The sequence below is a fragment of the Fringilla coelebs genome (assembly GCF_963513975.1).
Source record: "Fringilla coelebs genome assembly, chromosome: 6".
NCBI lineage: Eukaryota > Metazoa > Chordata > Aves > Passeriformes > Fringillidae > Fringilla > Fringilla coelebs.
In genome coordinates, this window is record NC_140034.1 from 38,532,786 (window position 1) to 38,558,178 (window position 25,393).

The window sequence follows — 25,393 nt, forward strand, 5'->3', positions numbered from 1 at the left end:
TCATCCTTGGGAGGTGAAGGTGTCTTGCTGTGCTCCTTGGTCTAATTCATGACCTTCCCAGCAAAAATTTGTCTGTTCCCAGCTATGGGGCTGCTGCTTGGTATCTCTGCTCCAGCTGCAGGCTCCTCCTGCTGCAGGATGTTATGGCCAGACTTCCCTGGGACAGTCAGGGCTCATGGGCTGTGTATGCTGAAGGGAGGAGGGATAATGCTGCAGGGAAAACCAAGGGCAAACCCAGTGCTGGGCATCCATGAGGGCACAGCCACAGTGAGGGCCTGGCATTGGGAAAATCCTCCTGCCTGCAATAGTGAGGCAGAGACTGTGGGTTTGTTGCTGGATTCTTCCCATTCCCGGTTCCCCACTGCTGATAGCACCACTGGGCCATCCCAGTCATCCCAGTTCCCCACTGCTGATAGCACCACTGTGCTCAGGGCAGGATTTTTTTTTTTTCTCTACAGATTGACAGCCCTCGGCTGAAGTTTGGCAGGGAGGGGAAGGGGCAGGGGGGATTTGCATCTCAAGTGCTGCAGCCCTTCCTCGAGGGAGAGGAAAACTAGTCTCTTTTGCCCATTTGAAACAGTTTACTCAGGGGTTTCTGTTTCCCTGTGCTGCAACACAGAGACCTGACCCTCAGCAGAGGGTTTGCTCAGGCTCTGGGAGCGAGCCACATGCCTTCCCTGGGGACAGCTCAGAGCTGCTTTACGCAAATGTCCGGGCGCACTGAGAGTCTGCTGGAGTGGGAGGGGGATGCGAGGCTGCTGTAGGGGAAGCAATGAGTTATTCATAAGCACGGCAAAGGAGGAAGTTTATCATGCTCAGAAAAAATGCCTGCTAAAAATACGTGCAAATGGTTTATATGGGACACGGAGGATTGCCCGAGGAGGAGAACCCAAAGTGGTGACAACAATGGCTGTGAGAGAGGCTTTTCAATCCCAAATGTTGAAGGCGAGAGCCAGGGAGCTTTCCAAGCTGATTGCCATCCAGAGCGAGCTCAGGGCGACAAGGTTGCAGGATCTGCCTGATGGAAGCAGTCAGGCCCAGAGGGAGCAGCGTGGCCGGGTCTGCGTGCGGCACAGGGGCCGGCAGATCAGGGATGGACAGCAGATCAGGGATGGCCAGCAGATCAGGGATGGCCAGCAGATCAGGGATGGCCAGCAGATCAGGGATGGCCAGCAGATCAGGGATGGACAGCAGATCAGGAATGGACAGCAGATCAGGAATGGACAGCAGATCAGGGATGGACAGCAGATCAGGGATGGACAGCAGATCAGGGATGGACAGCAGATCAGGAATGGCTGGCAGGCAGATCAGGAATGGCCAGCAGATCAGGAATGGCCAGCAGATCAGGAATGGCTGGCAGGCAGATCAGGGATGGACAGCAGATCAGGAATGGCCAGCAGATCAGGAATGGCTGGCAGGCAGATCAGGAATGGCCAGCAGATCAGGAATGGCCAGCAGATCAGGAATGGCTGGCAGGCAGATCAGGAATGGACAGCAGATCAGGGATGGACAGCAGATCAGGGATGGACAGCAGATCAGGAATGGCCGGCAGGCAGATCAGGGATGGACAGCAGATCAGGAATGGCCAGCAGGCAGATCAGGGATGGACAGCAGATCAGGAATGGCCGGCAGGCAGATCAGGGATGGACAGCAGATCAGGAATGGCCGGCAGGCAGATCAGGGATGGACAGCAGATCAGGCATGGCCGGCAGGCAGCATCAGCCCGCTAATTGCGTGGTGTGGGGCTGCCTGGGGGTGGCGGGTCAGGTGCGCTGGGACCCGGGCGTGAGGGGGCCGTGCCGACGCCCTGCCCGGGGCGAGCGCTCAGTGCTACAGAGCAGCTGTGGTAGGGAGCTTGAAGGGTTGGCCCTGGTCACCCCTGCAGGCCAGGCAGAGGATGAAAGCCTGGCAGTGGAGCAATGTGAGGTGAAAGCAAGCTGCTGGCTCACTGAGTCACTCCAGAGCAGAGAGCCACGGACAAGGGGGCAGAAGGATCTGGGGAGCACCGTGAGACAAGGGGCTGGAGTCATCCCACTGCCCAGCAGTGAGTCTCTGGAGAGGTGGGCAGGCACAGTAACCCAACAGCGAGCAGGAAAGCACTGACCAGGAGCAAGGGGCACAAACCCTCCCTGAGGGCTGCGAAGGTGACTGATGGATGGGGACAATCTGAGGTGGGGGGGGTCTGGGCAGAACTGGTTGATGACAAAACCTGTGGCAGTAACAGGCAGCTGGTGTGGAGGTCAACACCCAAACAGAGATGGGTTTTGGGGATTGTTTTGGTCCCAGAAAAACAATGACCTCGTTATGGGCTATTTTAGCAGTTCTTCAGAAACAGTGGCTCAGACACACAGAAACTGCAAGGAGGCGAAAGGTGATGATTGTGCAGAAGAGAACTCTCCACTGACAAGGACCACACTTCATGGACAAGAGACCATGTTCTTAGAGTGAGGAGTAATACCATGTGTGGCTGAAAAGAACCTTAATTTCAAGAAGAAGTCCCCAGTGAATGAAATGAGAAGTGAGATAGGCTGAGGAGAGAGGGCTCATAGAAGAAGCAGAGCTGTCTTTGGGGCTGTTGAATGGCAAGGCAGGAGGCCAGCTGGGAAGGAGTGGGGACCAGCAGGGTGAGCGACACAATCTCTACCTCACCAATGGCAGCAGTCAGGTACGTGTAGAGGGATAGTTGCAACAAAAGCACCAGACTTGGGGTTTGGCCTTGTTTGAGTGGCTTGGAAATCCAGGGTGACAAACTCTGGTTTCAGCAAGATGGATCCCTGCAAACAGCCAGGCAGAGGTTAATAGAAGTTTAGTGCCACATCTATTTTCCAGGAACTGTGGAAAACGGTTAATGCAGGAATGAAAAAAACATTTTAAAAAAGAAATACCTCTCTTGGAGGTACCTAAGAGCATGAGAACAAGTGCCCAAAGGGAAAAGAGCCGATGAAGGCTCTGCTGAGCCTTCATGGGTCTGCATGAAAAGGTCTGAAACAGCCACAAAGATACAGATATGTAGAGAAAAAACCAGTTTTTTCAGCATAATAATATTGCTGGAAATGCCAGAGGCTTTTTCTTGATGTTCAGTGCCACTGCTCCAAGTGTGGTGCTGCTGCTTGCAGCTGCTCCCAGAAGGCCAGCGGGACCCACTGCAAAGAGGAAAGCAGCTGCCATGAGCCTGCAATCCAGGGACTAGTGGGGAACTGGATGTGTGGGCTGGGAGCAAAGGATAGGGCAGCAAGGTGGCTGCTTACTCCGTGCAGCTTTACACAGGCTGTCCCATGAAGCTGCCTCTGTGGTCCATGGCCAGCTGTGGAGGCTGTGGTGGCTGTGCCAGGCTGGGGGAGAGAGGCTTCTGGCGCTTTGAATCCAGCTGGTGGCGGGGAGAAGGGGCACAGCTGTGCCCTCTGCTCAGCAAGTGCCCCTTGCTTCCCTGCGCTCACAAAATGCTTTTCCCAGCTGAAGGTTTTGCCACTGCTCTGTCAGTGAAGGCTGCGAGAGTGGGGCAGCAGGGAAGAGACTTGCATCAGTCAAGCAACATCTTGTGTATCACCCCACTCTTTCTGCAAGAGCCTTTCTTTCCTAGGGAAGCAAACAGCTTCCTCAGGTGGGCAGCAGCCCTCACACAGGGGATTCCTCAGCTTAGACCAGTGCTCCAGGGTGATTCCAGTACCTCTCAGTTGCAGCAGGGTTCATTCTGCTCCAGCCCCCTGGAACCATGGATCACAGCATTGGGGCTGTCAGAGAGAGACCAGTTGCTGGACACTGGGACTTTTTGCCGTTGCGACGACACCGTGCAGGTAGGAGGTAGGATCAGCAGGGGCACACCAGCATCACTTCAATCCCAGGGACAGGTCTGTAAGGAAGCACAAGTGTCCCCATGACTGCACTGGGGATAGGTGTGCATCTTGTGTTTGTCCTACCACAAGATTTGGGCACTGGTACTTCTCTCCCATGCACCCTAATCTCCCCCACAGGGGGAAGGGACTTTGGGAAGTCACCTCACTCTTGCATCTGTGCTGACACATGAGTGTGCTCGAGTGCTGACCTTACGTGACATTAACTTGTTCCTAGAGGGCTCCCAAGGCAGCCTGCTCTGGTGTGGCAGTATCCTTGCAGTTAGAAAGGCTTCCTGATGTCTAGTCCCTGTCCTTGCTCTGCAGATCACTGCAGGTCTCACTCATATGGTAAGGCGATTGATTTCTGTGTGGTTTCAAAATCACTTTGTTGAGCTACAGGCTATAAATAATACCTGCACTGGCTGTAGTTTCCTCCTAGTTTTTGAACCTGGAATGCTGCACCCCTGCTAGGGCACCTTTTTCTTCAGAATGACAGCAATTTGCTTTTCTGCATCCTTCTGGGACTTTTTCCTCTGTGAGTTTTCCAAGTGATTGCTGCAGCTACAGGATTATGGAAGCAGCATTATTAGCAGTCTAGATTGAATGTCACCAGCTGACTCCAATACACCCACTTTGGCTAGGTATAATCTGTTCAGCTGGCATTTCCCTCCAGTTTTTTTCCCGTGCCTCGGTTTCCTTGTTAAAATCCATGGGATTGTCACAGACATGCAGAACTTGTAGCATGAAGGCAAATGCTTAAAACAAGGGATTTAAATGTTTAAAGCCTCAAGAGGACAAGTATCGGTGGCAGTGCTTCTCCAGTTGCTCACCCACTGCAGGACTTCAGCAAGGACACTGGGGGGAATGACTCCCATGAGAGGGTTTGTACTGTGCCTGCAGCAGGCAGAGCCCTCCTGTGCTGGCTTTTGTCTGACAGTTCAGGAGCTGGTAGCAACAAGAGCTCTTGGAGTGGCTGCCCAAGCTGCTGGGGCTGTTTCTTCTCTCATGACTCTGGGGGCATCCTCCATGCAGCTGGAGACATGGGTAGTATTCAGTGCAAAAACCCTTCCTTCCCCACCTCTGCCTGCTGAGGAGCTTGCAGTCACCACAAACAGCTGAAAACACAGGCAATTCAACTCCACGATGCCAAGTTGCTGCCTTTATTGCTGGCTGCAGCAACTTGTGCATGCGCAAGCTCCGGTTAATGCAAGGAAGGGGCCTTGGGAAGGCACTCAGGGACTTTTAAACACACACAGAGGTGACACTGGTGCCTCTTCGCCCAGCAACACAGCCACAAGGAGTGTGGTGGCTCAGCACTTGGGCCCAGCCAGGGTGATGGGATGGGACACCTGCTCCTCACAGTCCCCACAGGCCACAATGGCCACCCTGTTCCAAAAGGGTACAGGGGGAAGAGTGGAGCTGCCTCTAGCCAGAGCACAGCCACCACCAGCAGGTGACTGGAGAGCCAGTGCCAGGCATCCCTCCCGTATAGCCTCAGGTCTGAGATATGCAAATGCATGCAAGGAGTGGGCAGAGAAAGCTGTCCTCAATGCGTAAGACAAGGGGGAAGGAGCTGCTCGTCCAAGTGGGCATTACAGGGAAGGAGGAGCCTGATTCCTTTCTGAGGTGTGCAGTGAAAATTTCAACCCCCTAGAGAGAAAAAGTAGTAGTAGCAATGCTATACACGGTGCCAGCATGGTGGTGGGTTCTCCAGCTGTGAGGATGTTCAGGTGTGATGGACAAGACCCCAGGTGACCTGCTCCAGTCAGGGGGTAGACCAAGTCTGATCAAACTGATTACATGCTTGCATGAGTCCCACCTGCCAGGACAAGAACCCAGAAAAGGCACAGTCTGCCTTGGAAGGAAGAGTCATAGGGCAGCCCAGGCTGGAAAGGACTTCAAAGGATCACCTGGCCAAACCCTGTGTGGGAAAGGGAGTCTGGGTGAGACGATCTGGCACACTCTCTAGTGGCGTCTTGAAAATCTTCAGCGATGAGGACTCTACCATTTCCCTGGGGAGGTTGTTCTGCAGAATGGTTGTTCTCACTGTAAAAAATGTCCTTGTTATGTCGAGATGAAACCTGGGTGTGCACGTTTGCGTGCTTCGTAGTGAATATGACGGCTGCATGTACCTACAGACAGACACCTGCCGGGAATAAGCCCCATCACTAAGGGAGGAAGGATGCTGCTCACACCTACCTGCCTGGGGAGGCGGGGAGGGGGCGCGGGGCTCCCCGGCTCCGGGAATAACATCGCTGCCCCTTTAAAAGGCAGCGGCCGCGGGTGCCGATGCGGCGGCCCCGGCCCCCCTGCCCGGCCCCGGCGGGAGGCGCGGCGGCCCGTCCCGCCCGCCCGGTGGCCTGATCGCGGGCACTAATCCCGGCAGGGCCATGTGAGCCGGGCGGGCGGCGCGGCCCGGGCGGCGGGCGGCGGGGAGGCCAGCCGGCTGCAGGCCGAGATGCTCCAGCTCGACCTCATCGACGCGGCGGGGGACACGCCGGCCGAGGAGCAGACGGCGCCCGAGCCGCTGCAGAAAGACCCCCCGGCCGGGACCACCGAAGTCTACAGGCCGAAGCGACCCACAACCCTCAACCTCTTCCCGCAGGTGCCTCGCAGCCAGGTGAGGCGGGATGGGGGCTCGGGGCGATTGGGTGGTGCGGAGGAGGAGGAGGTGGAAGGATGCTCCCGCCGTCTGCCGGGGCTTTTGTCTCGGGCGGATGGAGGGAGGGGGAGGGAATAGAAAGGGATGGTAGGGCTCGGCTGGAGGGGTGCGGGGCTCGGCTCCGCTGCCCGCGATGCTCGGCGGGGCAGCCGCCCCCGCCATCCGGGGGTCCCTTCTCACGGCCGCTCGCGTTACCCCGGGCGGGCGCAGCGCAGGCCGAGCCGGAGGGAGCGATCTGCGGACCCGGGGGTCCCCGGGTGTCGGGGACCTGAGCACGCTCTGCCCGGCCGCCCCTGCGCAGCGCCGAGCATCCCAGCACTGCGCTCGGCGGGGGTTCTTTGAGGGGGCTTAGGCGCCGGGTGGGTCCTTCTTTCATCTCTGGTGCCGAGGTGGAGAGAAAGCACGCCAGGAATCGTGCCGGGACAGAGATGTGGCCCAGCAGGGTCCGGGGGCCTGGCAAGAGCCGTGCGGCAGGGCCAGGGTGGGAGCTGCGAAGGGCTCCCGTGGGCTGGGGAGCAAACGAGGCGTGGATACCGAACGCTTGAATGAGCCATCGCGGGACGGGGCATCACGCCACGGACTGGCGAGCCCAGGGCCGGCACCAACAGCTGGCTGGGCTCCAACTGCCGCGGGCTGGGGCAGCACCAGCTCTAGGGCAGGTTGGTGACACCAGGTGCCCCATGCCTGGCAGTGGGGACCTGGTGGCCTCAGCTTCTGAGCGGTGGTGCTTGGCAAGAGAAACATTAACGTCAGAACCCCGTACAAAATCTGAGAGAGAGAAAAGCAACGCCCAAAATGGTGGCCAGGAGAACAAGGGGGTACTGTTGTCTCCCTCACACTCAGATTTTGTAAAGATTTTGGATGGTTTTAGCCAAGACTGCCTGCCCCACACAGCCATAGTGTTACTGTCACCCCTGCCTGGAGTGGATGATGTGTTGGTGCCCTGCATCCTGACCCCCGAGGCAGCGGCTGGAGTCCCTTTGCTCTGCCACTTCTGCAAACTTCACAAGCCCACGCAAAGTGCACAACATGCAGGGCTATTTTTGCCGCCCTCCTCCATTCAGCTCTGCCTTCTGCCAAGTAGGAGGATTTTCGTCGCGGTGACGTTCAGCCGAGGAGCATGAAGTGAGAGGCAGGTGTCCCCGTGGGTGACAGATGGGGAGTAGTCAGAGCTGGGTGTCACCAGCCCAGCACCGGCAGCTGATGCCAGCTCTCTGCCTGAGGCCATGGGTGGGAGGAGGAGGAGGAAGGCACAGAGCCAAGGATAGGCGCCCGCAGGCAGCTGGCACCGGGGACAAAGGCAGCAGGGCTGGGGACGGGGGGGAGCTCCACTGAGCATAATGGACAAGGGGACAGCAGCAGCCTTGTCCCACCCTGTGCAGGGACCCCCAGGAGCAAGTGGTGTGTGGCAGCCACATCCAGCTGGGGGAGGTGGGGAAAAGCTGGGCCTTCTCCCAGACACTTGGTCCCAACCAGTGTCCGGGGGTGGGAGCAGGTGTCTGGAGAGGGATGGGGGTGGGGGGAGTTGCAGAGATGGTAGGGGGAAGGGGAAGCTGATGGCTCCCTTGCAAGGAGATGGTGGAGGCTGTGGAGCTCACTGTGAGATGGAGAATGGGAGAGGGGGCTTTGCTGCAGCTGGAAATGGGAGCCTGGAGCCAGCGGGGATGGTGGCACAGGTCTGTGGCATGGCTGGCAGGCTAGGATAGCGCTGTTGGTAGGATCTAGTGAAAGACTGGCTGTAAGGTGTTTGGGGTCCCTGTTCCCTACCTCTAGCCAGAGGCGTTTTCTCCCTGTCAACATGTGGTGCCCTGGGGAGAGGGCAGTGTGCAGGGCATGCCTTGAGGACCAGCCTGTCCCCAGTTTGTCTCCACTTGTGTGAGACACTGCATCCCCTTGAGCTGCCCAGCTCCCTTCTCCTACAAATAGTCAGAAGAGAGGGACCATTGCCATGCATCCTGTCTTGAATGCCCAGTTGGGGCACCAGGCACTCTGCCAGACAGGGTGTTCACAAAGCAAAGCATCATCCCACCCTCTGCTCTTGTGGGACCAGGGCCCAGTCTGGTGAAGACTCAGTTGCTGCAGGGCCCTCTATAATCATCATCCCAGGCAGGTGGCCTGGAAGTGGTGAGAGAAACATCGTCAGCTTCGCAGAGGGCAAGAAAAAGCTATTGTGACTGGCTAGGTTCTTCCTCTAAGACTTTGTGAATGCCTCTGCAGCCTGGCGGGGCATTACAGACCCCGGAGTGCTCTGGCCCTGTGGGCATGGGCAGGCTCAGTGGGCTGTGCCTGCTGCATTGCTGCCTCCTGTCCCAGTCCAGGCAGCCAGGCTGGCTTGTGTGTGCTGGCCCCGTGGCACTCTGCACGCAGAGGCCATCGTTGTGACAGCTTGCCTGGCCCACATCCCGGCCCATCGTGTCCCTGGGAAAGGCTAGCAGGGATGTGCTGTTATTTGCCTTGGCACAGGCGGGACTCATGGAGGCCATGGTGGGGGGTTGCCAGAGCTCTTTGAAGGGTGTCTGTCCCTCCCCACATGGAGGCAGGGATCTGGCAGGCATGGTTCAGCAGTGTGTGACATGATGGAATTTTGGGGCAAAGGCTTCCTTCATTCAGTGAGGAGGCAAAGTAAGGACAGGGCAGCTCCTGTGCTGCTGGGAACAGCTGCGGGTTGGTGATAAGGCCGTGAGAAAATCCAGGGAGTCCCAGCGGGGCCTTGGTACTTAAGTAAGACCTAACAGTGCAAAATGCTGCTGCTGGGGCAGAAACATTCAGTGCCCCATAGGAGGGGCTGAGAGCGTGTAGCCAGGGAGACCCTGGGGATGGATAAGGGCTGGCATTGCACGAGGCAGGATGCCACAGCCTGTGGAGGCAGGCAGGGAGGACTTGTCCCTCATCTGCAGGAGGGTCCTCATTAGAGGGGACTTGGTGCCCTTTGCTCCCTGGGTGTTGCAGCGAGGCTGAGCATGTGTTCCCTTGTGCCCAGGCATGGCCAGCCACCCAGGGCTGGGCAGGCAGGGCACAGCACCCACAGAAACACACCCAGGCATGGGCAGCATGGATGGCCCGATCCCGCCTCTCCTCTCATGCTGCTCAGGATTGACAGCTGCTAGTGAACTGTGTATGTGTAGATTTGCATATGTACACGCTATCTGTGTATGCCCCTGTGTACACCCAATACAGATGTCTCCAGGGGTAGGCATTAATCTGTCCAGTGTCTCTGACTTCTAGCTGAGCAGCAGCACAACACCTGGTCCTTGGCATTTCCCCCATTTCATTAAGCTGAGTGGTTTGAAGGTGGGCAGGGCTGGCAGGATGGGAGCAAAGCATGCAGGCAGGCTCAGGTCTTGAATTTTTTGTCTTGGGACTGTCCAGCTGTGGGCTTCTGCAGCCAAGTTTCCTCTGGTGGAGAAATGCAGCCCAGCTGGCTCCTTGTCCACCCTGCTTCAGCCATCATGCCAGCTCTTGCAGCAGCAGCATGGTGAGATGTGGGGCTGGTGGTCTCTCTGAGCATCACGTGCCCCAGCAGAGAGGGGTGCTGTGGACCCAGGGAGGAATGGGTGCTGCCATGCCACATGCTGTTTACTGTTCAGGCTATAAGGCAGCTTTGTTCTTCTCCTCAGGACACTCTGAATAACAACTCTCTGGGGAAAAAGCACAGTTGGCAGGAGCGGGTGTCCCGGTCGTCGTCCCCTCTGAAAACGGGTGAGTTCTCAGGCTTTTGGCCAGGGTCAGCTCCTTGCACCCTTTCATGGTGCTCAGGAGCCTGAGGCAAGTGGTGCTGGAGCAGGAGGTTGGGGAAAACATACCACATGGATGCAGGGTGCATGTACGTCTTGCTCTCTACAATTACCTGAAAAGAGTTTGTTAGTGAGCTGGGAGTTGTTCTCTTCTCCCAAGCAGCACACAGTAGGACAAGAGGAAATAGCCTCAAGATGCACCAGGGAAGGTCTAGGTTGGATATTAGAAAATATTTCTTTATTGAAATATTGAACAAGCATTGGAACAGAGAAGTGCTGGAATCACCGTCCCCGGAAGTGTGGAAAATTGTGTGGATATGGTGCTTAGAGACATGGTTTAGTGGTGAACTTGACAGTGTTAATGCTTAGACTTGAGAATCTTAGAGGTCCTTTCCAACTTAAATGATTCTATGATTCTGTGAGTCTGGGTGGCATCCCTGGACACCTTCCCCATCGGGGAGCATTCCCTCTGTGTGGCTGTCTACACTGCTCTCCTCTCCCTACAGGTGAGCAGACCCCTCCCCATGACCACGTTTGCCTGAGTGATGAGGTCAATCACCAAAACAGCACAACCTCCACCAAAGACCGGGGCACATCCACGGAGAGCCCGTGCCGGCGCACAGCAGCCACGCAGATGGCCCCAGCCTGCGTCGCCTCGTCCCGGCCGCCCGAGAAGCACCAGGCCCCCAGCCGGGCCCCACCACACGGTGCCAGCGTCGTGGTGGTAACGAGGGGCCCCGAGGCCCACCGGGACCGCATCCGCTACCAGACGGATGTGAGGCTGGAGGCCACAGAGGAGATCTACCTGACGCCCGTGCAGAAGAACTCGGACCCCCTGGAGACTGACAAGCCCTTCCTGTCTCAGTCCAGTGAGAACCGCATGTCCATCAGCTCCGACATTGACACCTCTGGCTATTCTGCCCTGGCAGGGAAAACCAACCCCTCCATCAGTGAGGAGGATGAGGTGCTGGACTACATGTCCTCCCCTGACAAGACAAACCTGCCCAGGGCGTCCTGTGGTGGCGGGAGCGGTGGCTCCCGGCCGGGGCACAACCTTCAGAGAGCCTCTGTGAGTTCGGACACCAGTGCCCTCTCCTATGACTCTGTCAAATACACGCTGGTGGTGGATGAGAACGTGCAGCTGGAGCTGGTCAGCCTCAAGCAGTGCTACTCAGGCTACAGTGATGAGAGCGACTCGGCCACGGTCTACGACAATTGCATCTCGTCGCCCTATGAGTCGGCCATTGGCGAGGAGTACGAGGAGGATGCGCTGAAGCGTGACTCAGTCTGCCTCTCTGAGGACTCCACCCCCGAGGCAGACATCCACTTCTCCAAGAAGTTCCTCAATGTCTTCATGAGTGGTCGGGCACGCTCCTCCAGTGAGTGCTGGGTACTGGGGGAAGGTGGGCTGGAGGCTGCCTGCCTTGGCAGCCCTGCCTGTCTCTGGTACATGCTCAGGAGATAGGAAGCTGCCAGCAGACATCAGCCCCAGTTCTGCTTGCTGCAGCCTGTGGCTTTGTCCCTGGTGGTCCAGGAGGCATGGTGGGGCTTGGAAAAATGTCATGAGTGTCAGGTGGGGGTGGCAGTAGCTGTTTGAGGCTGCATTGAGGCATGCCCAAGATATGGCCATGCTGAGGGGAAGGCTGAGTGAGCTCACAAGGGGCCATCATATTCCTGGCATGCCACATTCCTCTGCAAGCCCAGAAGAGCACTGTTGGCATGCGCCAGCAGGCAGGGTTTCCCATGGTGTGGCTGGTCCCATGCCGGTGTCACAGCTGTTTGTGTTGGCGCAGGGAGGCCTTGTTCCCAGCAGGGACTGATGGGCACCAGCGCAGCAGCTCCAGCCATGTCTCTCTCTCCTGTGGCATCACATGGCTTTGTCTTGGATGAGCCATCCTGCAGGAGCCTCAGCAGGCAGCTGAGCCCATGTCCTTCTCCAGGCTGTGATGCTGATCCCTCAATGCTGACATGTCCTCCTCTGCCTTTGTCCCCAGGTGCCGAGTCCTTTGGGTTGTTCTCCTGCATGATCAACGGGGAGGAGCAGGAGCAGACTCACCGTGCTGTCTTTAGGTGAGCTTGCAGGCACCTGGCAGTGTCCCCAGCCTCTATCAGGGGAAAGCTGGTGCTGCACTCCCACCGAGGTGGGGCCAGCACAAACTCCAGTGTTTCTGCTGTGGGAAGCCCTGGGGAGCAAACCTGTAGCCTGTAGCTCATGCCCTGCCCAGGAGCAACATTTGCCCAGGCTGCTGCATGGGCAAGACCTCCAAGGGCAGTGAGGGCCTCTGAGGAGCAGGTTGGGTGGTGCAATAGGAGATACCCTCACATTAGGTGTCAGGATGCTGCTGCCTGTTGAGCCCAAACCTCCTCCAGTGCTTTATTTAGCATGTCGGGTCCCCATGGCTACCAGGGCACTGCCTGGGTTGTGGCAAGTGCCCCAGCAGTGTGTGCCAGTGAGAAGGTCACCAGCACTGCTAGCCAGCCAGCTGCTAGTGCCTCTCTGCCCAGGTTTGTGCCTCGCCACGCGGATGAGCTGGAGCTGGAGGTGGATGATCCTTTGCTGGTGGAGGTGCAGGCAGAAGATTATTGGTATGAGGCTTACAACATGCGCACAGGAGATCGAGGCATCTTCCCTGCCTACTATGCTATTGAAGTCACCAAGGACCCAGACCATGTAACAGGTATCAAGCCTCTGTGTGCAGCCTGCTGATGTCCCTGGCTTGTACCACATCCTCCCTGCTGAGCAGTCTGGTGCTGAGCAGGGGGCAGGGAGACCAAACTGGGCATCCACCAGGAACAAATGAGCAGGTTCTGCTGTGATGCTGGGAGTTGGTAGCTCGTGTTGAGGGAAGCTTTTCTTGGGCAGGGAAAAGCACAGGGGTGGGAAGTTGGAGAGGGGAGGTGGAGCTCAGCCCGCATAGCTGGTCACCAGAGATGATCCCTGGCCTGTGCTCTCTCTTCCAGCTCTGGCCAAGAGCAGTGACTGGGTGGACCAGTTTCGGGTGAAGTTCCTTGGCTCCGTGCAGGTTCCCTACCACAAGGGCAATGATGTGCTCTGTGCGGCCATGCAGAAGGTAGTGTCCCACTCCATCCCAGGGAGCAGGAGTGCCTGCTCCATCTGGCAGCAGGGCAGAGCCTCAGTGGGGAATCATCATCGCTGCTCACGTGTCCCACGGCTTTGTCTCTCTCTGCAGATTGCCACCACGCGCCGCCTCACTGTGCACTTTAACCCACCCTCCAGCTGCGTCCTGGAGATCAGTGTGCGCGGGGTCAAGATTGCTGTCAAAGCTGACGACTCCAAGGAGAACAGCAAGGTAGTGCCCCACTCCCTGCTCATCTCATCCCTTCCCTGATTGCTGCTCTGAACTGGCTCACACCCTCTGTGCTACAGGCCATGATTGCATATCAAAATTAAGGGTCTCCGCCCCACATCTGAGGGTGTGAGAAAGACCATCATCAGCATTTTAGGCCCACCATCGAGGTCCCCAATGCCTCACAAGGCCCCAGCTCCAGGCAGTACTGCCAGCTGATGCTCTCACAGCTGCCAGGCACGTCACTGCGCTGGGATGCTGCGAGCTGAGCCGTACCCGGTAATCTGTCAGCTGCTTCTAAACCTTTCTGCTGCTATTTTGAGTGGTGTCCTCCAGATCTGCCCTGTAATCTCTTTATCTGGCAAGGGCAGGCTGCTGATTAGCATTCTGCATAAGTAGCCTAGTAAAGCACATTGGGATGCTGAGCAGAGGAAAGTGAGGGCTTTGCAGCAAGCTGTTGGGAAACCTCTCTTCCAGCTGAGGGATAGGAGTAGCTCATGGCTGTGAGTGTTGTGATAGAGCTGGGTGAGGTTTCTGCAAATCTTGCCTATATCTAGAGGATGCCATCAATTTAGCTGCATTTTAGACTTGTATAAATAAGTTTTCATTTCTGGCTGGGACCCTTTGACACCCGGGCTTGAATTGACTTGTTTAGTTCTAAGTTATCCATCTGTCTCCTGTGTACTAGTGTTTCTGGGAGCCTCTTTAGTGAAGGAGGGCTGTGTGTGCTGGTGAACAGCAGCGCTGACTCTAACCTGAGTACAGTCTGACTCAGGGCCTCCAGGGAAATCCTGCAGGAGCTACTGGCGGTAAAGGCAGCTGAGGTGACAGCCAGCAGGGCTGCCTGGAAAAGCTCCCTTTGTTCAGGTGCTTGGAACAATCCTGAAACTGCTGCTGATAGCAGCCCAAGATTAGTCTCCAATTAATTTCACCCTTCAGTCTCCAAGTGCATATTTCCAGTGGCCAGAGACCAGCTGCACTGCAGGGTGTGGGGAGAAAAACTCTGACAGTTCCCCTCTCTCTCTCTCCTCCCCAGGTAAACAAGTGTAGCCATTTTTTCCAGCTGAAGAACATTTCCTTTTGTGGGTACCATCCAAAGAACAACAAGTGAGTAGCAAGGAAGTGTCGTGCAGCTCTCAACACCCGTAGGTCAGCAGTGAGGCTTTGCTGCCTTCCTGCTCCCTGGGGGTAGCACAACTGGGGCTAGGAAGGGAAGAAGAGGTTTCCCAGGGCCCTGGTTTGGAGGGCTCCCTGTGAGCCCAGTGCTACAGCTCTGGACATGGGCTGTGGCATGAGCCTGGGGTGGCCACCAGGATTTATGGGGGGAGGAGATTTCAGGTCCCAAATCCCTATGCTTAAGGGAGGGTATACGCCTCAGAGATGCTGGGGTACCTATGCCTGCTGGTCCGCTGGTCCAGTCACATCCACTTTCTCTGCCCTCAGATATTTTGGGTTCATCACGAAGCACCCTGCTGACCACAGATTTGCCTGTCATGTCTTCGTCTCGGAGGAGTCCACGAAGCCCCTGGCAGAGTCTGTAGGGTGAGTCCTGGCTGGGCAGAGAAGGCTGGCTCATAAAGGGCAGAAGGAACAAGACAGCCAGGCTGAATCCTGCCATCTCCCCCTACATGTGGGGCTTGGACCTGGCCCCAGGCTGGCACTTCTTCCTCAAGTGAGATGCTTGGCTTGAGAGTCAGGGCTGACAGGGCTGTGGGCATCATATTCCTGACAGTACTGGAACAAGTCCCAGGGCAAGGCTTTGCAGGCAGATGGCTGAAAGTCATGCTCTGTGCAGGGAATCAGAGCAAGGATGGAGACCCTGTGGCTCTGATGGCAGCTCTGGGGCTAATGCAGAAGAGGTTAGGGCCTGGGGGGTCAAACAGGCCACAGGGTAAGGAGTGAGGGTCAGGATGGAAACAAGGATCTATAATTGCCTTGTGAGGAGGCTGCTGCTAAGCTTTGCCTGGTGCTGTGTTGCAGGAGGGCTTTTCAGCAATTCTACAAGGAGTATGTGGAGTACACGTGCCCCACAGAGGACATCTACCTGGAGTAGGGGCTGGCACAGGCACCTCCTGCACAGCCAGGGCTGCAGTCTCGCCCCTTCCCCGTGTCGTGCATGGACAAGAGCTGCTTTGAGCCTGGAGGAGGAGCGGGCCCGGGGCAGGGCTCCCCGGGGCACGGAGCACCGCCTCTTTTCGTGACTCCCCTTCCTCGGGCTGGGGGGACGGGAGGGGGGAGGGCTGGACAAATTGTGTTTATTGTACAAAATATTCTTAGTTTATTCTATTGGAGAAGCACCCTCTGGGTGCCCTGCTTGTGAGCAGTTGGCGGGGGGCAGTAGTGTGCTCGTGCCCTTTACAGCTGCAGGCTGGGGTGACAGCATCTCCTTGTGACCATAGCACAGCTTCCTGTCACATCCATCTGGGGTGACTTTTAATTGCAGTGGCAGAGTCAGTCTCTTGCAGTATGATGATGCAGCAGCTAAAGAAAACAAGACCCACATGCTGGCTCCTGTCTGGGAGATGGGATCACCTCCCTGCCAAGCCCTGGGGAGGTGGCTGCAGGGCAGGGGTGGCAGAGGAAGCCCCGGTATCTCCTCTGCCAGATCCAGAATGCAATGAGACAGCTTTCCCCTGCCTCTGTCACCATCCCCACCCCTTCCATGTTGTATCCATGCCCTGGGGAGAGAGAAAAATTCCCCTCATACCTCCCTGCAGTAACTATACCCTCGGGAGGGAAGCCTTTCTCTGCCCCTTTCCCCTCTCCCCCAAGCTGCAGGTGGCAGAGGCAGGGCAGGGGCACCCCAGCTCAGTGGGGCTCAGCCCCTGCACAAAGGTGGGTGTCTGCCTGAAGTGGGGCAGGGAAGGGCTAAAGGCTACAGGGAGCCGTGCGAAGCACCAGGGAGGTAGAAGAGCTCTCCCGGTCCCGGTCCCTGCAGCCAGTGATCTCTGTGCTTCAGCTGGATCTGCTGTGATGGCAACAACTATTAAATATGATGGTTCCTGGAGCAGAGCTACTGTGGTGTTTGTTTCCCACGACAAAGGGTTTGGGCCCTGGCTGCTTCTTTCCCGTGGGACCCTAAGAGGAACTGGAGCTTCTCAGTGTTGGTCCAAGAGCCCTGACTGCAATCCTGGAGGCCAGAGATCATATGCTGGCCCAAAGGGCCTTCTGGCAGGTGCTGCTCCAGCCCTCACCTGCTGGGCTGTGGTGGGCATGGGGGCACGCTGGCTCACAGGCGCCCATCCTCGTAGTACTCCAGCAGGTCCAGCCCGTCGCGCTTGCTTTTGCGAGCTCTGCGCAGCTCCGCCGGCCGCGCCAGGGCCACCCATGTCCTGAAGCCAGGCTGCTTGGGTTTGATGCCGTAATCTGCGGGTGCAGCAGAGGCTGGGCTCAGCTCCGGGACAACCACCCACCTGGAGAGGGGGTTCAGAGGGGCAAGGAGAGCACTGTACCATCCACCAGGCCGAAGTGCTTCTGTGGAAGCTCCAGAGGAGCAGAGAAATCCTCAGGAACTGAGTAGCTGTCCCTACAGAGGAAAACAAGGGCCAGGAGTGAGCCAAGGTCCTACACCACTTACCCAGGCTGGCACAGGAGCTCCCACGTGCTGCATCTTCCGCCCAGTCTGGCCAGCTCTCAAGGCCTGGTGCCACAAGTCCCAGCCCATGTCAGAGGCCCTGGGGTACCTGCAGGTACCGGGGCAGGGAGGAGGAGAAGGAGGGAAGTGCCGTCACCTCTGGTGCGCAGGCTGTGGGAGGGCAGCTCCCAGCAGCAGGGCGAGGAGCAGCAGGCAGCACAGCATGGTGCACACTGACCGGTTCCACTGGTTCCACAGCAAGGTCACAGAGGAGCCACCCCGGTTGCCCAGGACACGTGCTCTGGGTGGGGCACGGACAGGGCACGTCCAAGGTACTGCTGCTGTCCCTTCCTACCTTGTCCCCTTCAGGTCCAGGGCTGCCTCTGCCTGGGCCCTGCTAGCTGCTGACCCTTCATTGTGCTGGTGCATGTCCCTCCATATAGTCAGAGCTCCAGGGCTGTCTCTGTCCCTCAGGATCTGCTTGTACCTTCCTCTCAAACCCCTAAAAGCAGACCCTTGCATCTCATCTCAGTACCACTCTGTCCCAGGAGACACATCTCACATCACATCTTCCTCTGCTATAAGACTGACTGAGCAAAGGGAGCACAGTTCCTTGGTCATGGCTTTTCTGTGCTGCTGTTACCACGTTGCAGGGCCTTGCCAGCTGAGATGGCAACACAGACCACTCACACTGACAAAGTCCCCTTGTCCCAGCTGTGGTGGCCCATGAGAGATGTGTGTGACTACATTTCCAATGCTGGGTGCTGAGGCAAAAAGGCTGTGACCCCTGCAGCCTGAGAATCCCTCAGGGATGGTTCAGGTAGGAATGTTCCTGATACCACTTGGGGCACACTTACTACCCAGACAACTGCCTGTGAGGCAGTCCAGTGCCACCAGCTGACTAACCCTTTGTCCTGGCCAAGGGAGCCTCCACAGAAGCTCACTGTGCAGACAGGTGCCTCAACTGTCCCCCCATTAGAAGAGACACGGGCCTGTCCTAGGCCCTTTATTAAATGCGACACAGCAGAGTTGCTGAATTAATCACTTCTCCTCTGCCCTTGGCCAAGCCCCCAGGCACTGGCTGGCAGCCATTCTGCAAACCCTTTTAACACACATTAGGTGCTAGGAAAGCAGCCTGCACACTGCAGCTCTGTGTACCCCCAGGGGAATCCCAGGATTCTGGGGACTGAGGCAGGCACTGGGAATTAGAGAGGCTATAGTCATCAGCTGAGCAACATGTGGGGCCCTGATTGACACAGGCCAGAGCAAAAGGCTTTTAAAGGACAGAGCATCCCAGGGTAGACAACTGCAAAAGCTGCTGTTTCTGACAGAGAGACCTGCTGGCAACCAGATACAAGGGATCCCATGCAAAGAGGCAGAGGATCTTCAGCTCAGTTCTCTCCATTTAGTCAGTTTATTTGACAGACAAATCCGCTCCAAGCAGATGGGCCAGGCATGGCCAACACAAGCAGGTTGTGGGTCAACCTCAGCGCCACGACATGTGAGACAGTGCTCTCCCAAAATCCACTAAGCTGCCTGGCTTTATTATAGCGCAGCTGTACAAAAGAAGAAAAATCAAGTGCTTCAAAACAGAAGTTGTCCCATCACTATCACTGCAGCCACAGAATGGTCCAGAGAAATAGGTGGCCAGGGTCTCCCCACACATTTAGTGTCCATCATTCACACCTAGATCTGTTAAAAAATTACATACAACCCCCTCCCCGCTCTGCAGAACAGGAACTTTTCATTTATGGTTTAACTGAAAATTAGACGTTATTATCAACATCCCTCCCCCAGCCTGCTTGCCCTCCTGAGGAATGCCCAGCCATGATTTTAGCAGAAAGTAAGCATCTTCTTTTCTTATCAGCCCCAGTTATAGAAATAGATTTTCTGCCAAGCAGGCAAGTAATCCATCAGTGGCCCTGAAACAAGAAAACAGAGAGATCATACATGTAGAAAGGCAACAATTTAAAGCGCTGTGTCTGTGGGGTATATCCTTCAATTCTCATTATGATCCAAACAACCCCAAATCTTCACACTTACACAACTCAGATGAACCCAAGAATACAGTACAGTTACTCCTGCCAAGATGTAAGGGAACACTGCAATGTGGTGCCAGAGATCAGAGCAGGACCAAGAGGGGTGTGAAACATGGTCAGCACGGCCATGGCATGGGACACCAACCACTCCCTCAGAGCTGACACATTCAAACTGCAGTGGGAAAGGGGGTCTGCAATGTGCAAGGGGAAAACCCACATGCAGAGTCAGGAGAACACTGCTGTGACAGGGAAGAAGGAAGATAACGCAGCAATTCTGAGCAGGTGCAAACATAGAAGCATCTGCTGTAGAGCGAAAATGCTTACTTTGCACAGGGTTTATTTAATGCAGGCTCCAAAGCCTCTCTGAAATCACTCACTGGAGGAAGTGGCTCCTGAGCTAGCTAGCTTTGTGACCTCCCCAAAGAAAGGGCAATCCCATGATGCCAGGCTGATGTAATGTCATATCACTGCCATGAATCACTCCACAAAAAGATTAACATCATCAGGGGAAGAGTGGAGGGAAATGAAATGCTGGCCTATAATAAAGGGATCCTCTGGTGAAGAGCTAGAACACAGACCTGGTTTGGCCCTTTGATTTACAGTCAGTTTCTGCTTGGTTCAATACTTCCATGCACCCATTTACCCCTCATGTCCACACTGCAGATCAAGGAAAAGAGTTCAGTACAGGGCTGCAAAGCTGGGGCCCTGGTGTACCAGCTGAGGTACAGAAAGGAAGCTCAGGAGAACAGGCCTAAGTGGCAGACACCGAGCTCTGCAGCCTCAGGGCACACAGAGGCTCACTACTGTCATCAAGCCAGGAAGCAATTAATCTTTTCCTTCAGCATTTAAAAATTACTCAAGCATCAACAGAGGGTGCTCTAGTGCTAACCTCTCTAGGGACTTCCCAATTCCTTCCCCAAATTGGAAACCCACTGACAAATATTCCCAATTGCCCTCATTTTTCTTCACCAGGCAGAAATTGGGATATAAATAAATAAATGGGGATATAACAGTGGGACCCACTTACGTGTGATGAAGCCAACTCCAGGCACATAATCAGCCAACAAGCGCAGAAGGAGGAGGATCCTGCCCCTAGAAAGGGAGAGAATATGAGCAAGTCCAGCAACAGACATCTCCTGCCCCAGCTGCTACACACAAACAGCAATGGCAGCTGTTATACAAGGGCTCAGATTAACCTGGTCACAGGCACCCACATATCTTCAGACCTACTCACCCAGTCCCCTGATGCTATTTCAGTTAAAAGGGAAACTTTCAGGAAAAGCCCAGCAAGGGCCCCTTACTCTGAGTATCGGTCATAGAAAGGAGATCTCAGCAGGTAGTACAGCAGTAGGATGGTGCGTCGCCTCAGCTCCGCCCGCTCTCGCCTGTTCAGGTCTTTCAGATCACTCAGCAAACTCAGACTGGAAGGAGGAGGGCAGAGAGCTAAGTCACAGCAAAAGCAGCCAGCAGGGAATAGAAAGGGGGCTTCTAAAGCCCTCCACTCTCAGCTCCACGCAGAGCAGCCCGCACCAGCTCAGAACAGAGAGCACTGTAAGTGTTGTAAAAGACGTGTCAACCTCCAAGCTAAAGACCATCCCAGGTGCATATTTCTCTCAGTAGGGCCTGCCCAGGACTGGGAAACGGGGAAGTGTGATGCCACCACCAAACCAAGCACCTAAAAGACTCTTCATCAGACTGACCTCGAGATGTCCAGGACTGCTGAGAGGAGCCAGGGCTTCCATGATCTCTGGCCCCATACTCCTAAACTCAATACTAGGAATACACAGTCAAGGAATAAAAAGATGAGAGATTCCTAACAAGAGGCATGCAGAGAAGTGATCCCCTGTGTACTCACAAAGCTCTTCCAAGCACAGGTGAATACATGCTAACGCAGGGCTGGGGGCCCCGGGGAAAAGGCTGGAGGACTTGCACCCACAGCTCCAGTGGCTGAGGCCAGGCACCAAAGCGTAAGAACGGGAAGAGACGTGAGTCCCGTGCCCAAGGGGGGCCGCGCAGGGAGCGGAGCTGGCGAGGCCCTGCCCGGCACCCGGCCGAGCCCGCAGCACCCTCTGCTGGCACCCGCGAGTGCTGGGAGCCCGCACGGAGAAGGGCAGGATACGGTGGAGCAGGGGGCGGGTAATGTAGATGGATTCTGCGATGGTTTCTTGGAGACCCAGAGGAGTGGGAGGCTGGTTGATCTCCTCCGTTCTTCGGCTCTGCGATTCCTCCCTCTGCTGGGGGGACCCCCAGTGCCGGGACTGCAGGGACGGAGCTGAAACAAGCAGGTCTGCTTACTAACACAAATAAAAGCTTTGTCCCAGCTGGAAACTATGTATCACATGACTTCTAGCTCACTCCACCAGGCCCTGGAACCCTTCACACCCCCGCCCCAGCCGGTTGGATGGGGAGAAGAATCAGGAAAAGGTAAAACTCCTGCATTGACATAGAACAGTTTAATAACTGAAATAAAAATAATAACAATATTAACAGTAATGAAAAGGAAGATAACAAAACCCAAGAAACACATCCCCAGACTGATGTCCATTCCGTTCCCAAACAATGATTGGCCCCTCCCAGCCAACTCCCCCTGTTTATACAGCGGGCATGAGGTTCTACGGCATGGAAGATCCCTTTTGCCAGTTCAGGTCACCCATCCTGGCCATGCTCCCTCCCAGGTTTTTGTGCATCTCCTCACTAGCAGAACCCAGGAAACTGAAAAGTCCTTGACTTGGAGTAATAGCTACTTCTCAGCAACCTACAATATCAGTTATAATAATGTTATCAACATTACTCTGATACTAAACCCAAAACTCAGCACCATACCAGTTACCAGGAAGAAAACTAATTCTATCCCAGCCCAAACCAAGACACCTTCCTATCTTGTTTCCCTGCTTTCTGCACTGTGAAGGTGGAAAGCTTGAAGAGGTACTTGTAAGATCCATGCTCCTCAAAGCATATCCATGATGAAGAGCTGTCTCTGTTGCACAGCTCACTTGGGAAGCACAATTTAGTGCTAGCCTTGCAGCACATCTCTGGTTGCTTTGATACCCCCCACCTACCCACAGTGGGCCCAGTGACTGGCAAGATATGTCCCAATACAAGGTTCTACCCCTTATTGCTCACACCCATGTCATCCATGAAGGCACAGAGCAGGAACAGCTCAGGCTGCAAAACAGGCTCAGTTACTTACTGCTCTGCAGAGAGCGCACAACACGGTTGGAACGCCTGCCAACATAGGTCTGATCCTTCCCTGAGGAGTTGTCTTCCATGCCTGCAGAAGGAAACAGCCACAGGGATCAGGCTTCAAAGCATTACACTTCACACTCCAGAGCTGCCACTAAGAAGAGCAGATTGAAAAGCTGATTTAGTGCGAACTGGACCATTGTGCAGGGGCTAACAGAAGGCAGAGGGTGAAAAGGTAGATTTGCCTGACATTGCCCAGGTCTCAGGCCTCTTTCCTCATCACTAGACCAGGGCATGTGCAGCCTGACTCATGGTTCAGCCAGAAATTCACAGCTTGGACTTCTCCATTCTCTCCTTCCAGATACTAGGGCAATCCTGCCACTAAGCTAACTAGTCCTCTGCAAGGAGTGGAAAGTTGAACACAGCTCAGCCTTGAGTACAGATACCTTATGGTTCCATGTGCTGCACAAGCCACTGCTCTCATTAGTAATTCTAGCAGGACAAGACATGTGGCTCAGCAAGGCACCAAGCCAATGATGACAACACCATGGGCTCACCTTGAGGGTGGAGAGGCTGTTGCTTCTCCCTGTTCAGTGGCACAATGGGAGGAGACGTCTGGATGCCAGCTTTGTACCACAGCAGGAGCAGGAGACGAAGGATGGCTCTGTGAATAGACATGTGGAAGTCTTCAATACCAGACTATGGAGCTGTGTTCCTGTTACACTGGAGAGATGGCTTCCATAGAAGAGGGAAACACTCGGACCTCCTCAGAGCAACTGGCAAGGTGAGAGGTGTAAGTGCTCCCTTGTGTGGCACAGAGTCCAGTACACCATGGGGCTCCAAATTCCCCCAGCCTCAGGGACTGGCAGCTCAGTCCTGTGTGGGATTTTTTTCGGGGTACTATGGAGCGCCCTCCAGGTCCCCTTTCCGAGCGCACGCTGCCCCTTCCCCTCTGCCCGCAGCACTTACTTAGCCAGCTGGATGAGGACAATGATGGTCCACCGGCCCATCTCCCCCCACACCCTGGCTGTCCCCATCTCTGCAAAGACCTCCACGCATTCTAGTACACTCAGCCAGGTCAGCAGCTTCTGCTGGGGCAGCGACTGCAAAACACAGAGGGGAGGAGGGGGACAGGATGCAGGTTCTGCTTGGGAGTTAAAGAGGGCAGAAACACAGCCCAGTCTGGTGGGACTCTCGGAAATAAGCACCAGATGGCCTTGGAAGTCACAGCTCCAGAAACAAAAAGCAATGTCTTCACTGTGGCTGAAGCCTACTCACAAGCCCACTTATCTACGTCCAGGCAGGGGCTGACTGAGACATCACAGCATCACATGGAGCTACCACTCCAAAAATAGGGAGAACATCACATCTGTGTTGTATATTGCCTCTACCCCAACTGACACAGCAGGATAGCCTCCCAGGTTGTGGCACTGTGCCTGAGCTCCATAGCAAAACCCTCCCCTCCTCCTTATCCCAGAGTTGAGACAGAAGACAACCTCCTCTCTGGACAGAGCTGATGAGGGAGTGTACTTGAAGTAGAAGGAAGGGAACCCAGAGTCCACAGCCACATCAGAATGAATGCTGGCTGAACACAGCACCAGACTAGATTTCAGGCATGAACCCCAAGACAGCGGGCCCTCTTCCAGTCTAGGTCTCTGCTATCCATGTGGGAACTTACTACTGCTGTCAACCACAGGGTTTGATTCACTGAAAAGCATCAATAAAGACAATACAGTTGAAATTATATTCAATTTTAACCAGGGAAGCAAGTCTTGTGCATTTCTGTTTGTTACACACCTGATGTTCCATTCAGGGAGCTGCTGACACCCAAGCCACACACTGGGCAGGTTTGTAACAGAAGAGCCTTTTCTGGAAAAAACCAACCTCTTCCCCATTCCCCAAAGGGTTAACAATGCTGGGAGCCAGCCTGGGGCTCATGCAAGACAGACACAGTAGCAAACCACTTATATTTGTTTTACTCAATACACTATGCAAAGGAAGAGATGGAATCAAGAGCTTCAGTGCTCCAGAGCCACTGCTGTGTAAACAGCAATGGTTTATTCATCAACACCTCTACCTAGCTCAAGTTCTGAGCTTCTCAAAAAAGCCTGTGGAGCTTCTGGCGCAAGTCAGGGCCTGATTTCTGTGGTCCAGGGAGTGCTCTGGCCACACCTCCAAGCCAGGAGCTGAGGGACAGGGCTGATTATTTTACTTGCATTCAGAGGTTGCCTCTGGCTTCTCCATACCTGACCACAAAGAGAGGCCTTAGCAAAGACCTGTTAAGTTTCTACAGACACTCTCTGAAAGCTCCTGCAAGGAAGAAAGCATGTGTCCCAAATCCTCCTCCCACACGCTCCAGCCTTACCACTGGCAGGCTTTCCTGCAAGTCCTTTCGGAGAATCCAGTCATTTAACAGCACTAGGAGGTTGGAGGCAGAGTACACTGGAAAAGGAAGAGAACAACGCAGAATGGATGCACAGAAAGCAAGCCAAACCGGCCCTGCTGTCTGCCTCCGACAGGGGATGAGGGAAGGAGGGTAGCAAGATGTGCAGACTCCTCCCAGGAGTTGCCCGAGAATGCATGGAAAAGAGCAGAGCCCGGGGAGCAAGACCCGCATGCACCCGGCCCCGGCCCCGGCCCGCTGCCCACCTACCGAGCTCCGAGAGCGCGTGAGAGTCCGAGAAGCGACCTGCGAAGGGAAGAGAGCGGCTACAGCGAGCGCCCGGAGCCGGGGGAGCCCCCACTCCCCGCTGGGTCCCGGTGCCCGCGCCGCCCCGGCCCAGATCCCGGCCGGAGGGACGAAGGCTCGCCCACCTCCCCGCTCCCGCACCTGGCAGCAGGTAGGAGAGCCCCCGCACGGTGCCCTCTAGCTGGGCCGTGGCGGCCGGGTGCCGCCTCACGTACTCCTGGTAGCGCTGGCACAGCAGGCGCAGCCGCCACACCGGGCCGGCTCTACGGGCACGGGCCGAGGCCGCCGCCGCCGCCGCCGCCGCCGCCATGGTGCAGCCGCCGCGCTGCTTCCGGGGCCGCCCCCGCCGCGCCCCGCCCCGACCAGCCGAG

At 55.8% G+C, this 25,393-nt stretch overlaps 3 protein-coding genes across 3 annotated transcripts; 1 reads left to right on the forward strand and 2 right to left on the reverse strand.

Annotated features, from left to right (window-relative positions):
- The first annotated feature begins 6,206 nt into the window (after nucleotides 1-6,206).
- On the forward strand, nucleotides 6,207-16,512 carry MAPK8IP1 (mitogen-activated protein kinase 8 interacting protein 1). Its single transcript, XM_084207618.1, has 10 exons — nucleotides 6,207-6,453; nucleotides 10,113-10,194; nucleotides 10,736-11,608; nucleotides 12,224-12,299; nucleotides 12,735-12,907; nucleotides 13,191-13,300; nucleotides 13,421-13,540; nucleotides 14,574-14,644; nucleotides 14,981-15,079; nucleotides 15,518-16,512. The coding sequence occupies exons 1-10, from the start codon at nucleotides 6,292-6,294 to the stop codon at nucleotides 15,588-15,590; spliced, it is 1,839 nt and encodes a 612-aa protein (XP_084063744.1). The 5' UTR covers nucleotides 6,207-6,291; the 3' UTR covers nucleotides 15,591-16,512.
- A 254-nt stretch (nucleotides 16,513-16,766) lies between these two features.
- FREY1 (Frey regulator of sperm-oocyte fusion 1) lies at nucleotides 16,767-17,336 on the reverse strand (the record flags this gene model as incomplete). Its single annotated transcript, XM_084208708.1, has 3 exons — nucleotides 16,767-16,903; nucleotides 16,990-17,057; nucleotides 17,269-17,336. The coding sequence occupies 3 exons, from the start codon at nucleotides 17,334-17,336 to the stop codon at nucleotides 16,767-16,769; spliced, it is 273 nt and encodes a 90-aa protein (XP_084064834.1).
- A 1,298-nt stretch (nucleotides 17,337-18,634) lies between these two features.
- PEX16 (peroxisomal biogenesis factor 16) lies at nucleotides 18,635-25,348 on the reverse strand. The gene is made up of 11 exons (XM_084207326.1): nucleotides 25,164-25,348; nucleotides 24,987-25,022; nucleotides 24,699-24,775; nucleotides 23,303-23,436; nucleotides 22,891-22,997; nucleotides 22,341-22,421; nucleotides 21,270-21,422; nucleotides 20,851-20,923; nucleotides 20,452-20,571; nucleotides 20,178-20,242; nucleotides 18,635-19,033 (listed from the first exon to the last, which is right to left on the reverse strand). The coding sequence occupies exons 1-11, from the start codon at nucleotides 25,330-25,332 to the stop codon at nucleotides 18,975-18,977; spliced, it is 1,074 nt and encodes a 357-aa protein (XP_084063452.1). The 5' UTR covers nucleotides 25,333-25,348; the 3' UTR covers nucleotides 18,635-18,974.
- Nucleotides 25,349-25,393: the final 45 nt, after the last annotated feature.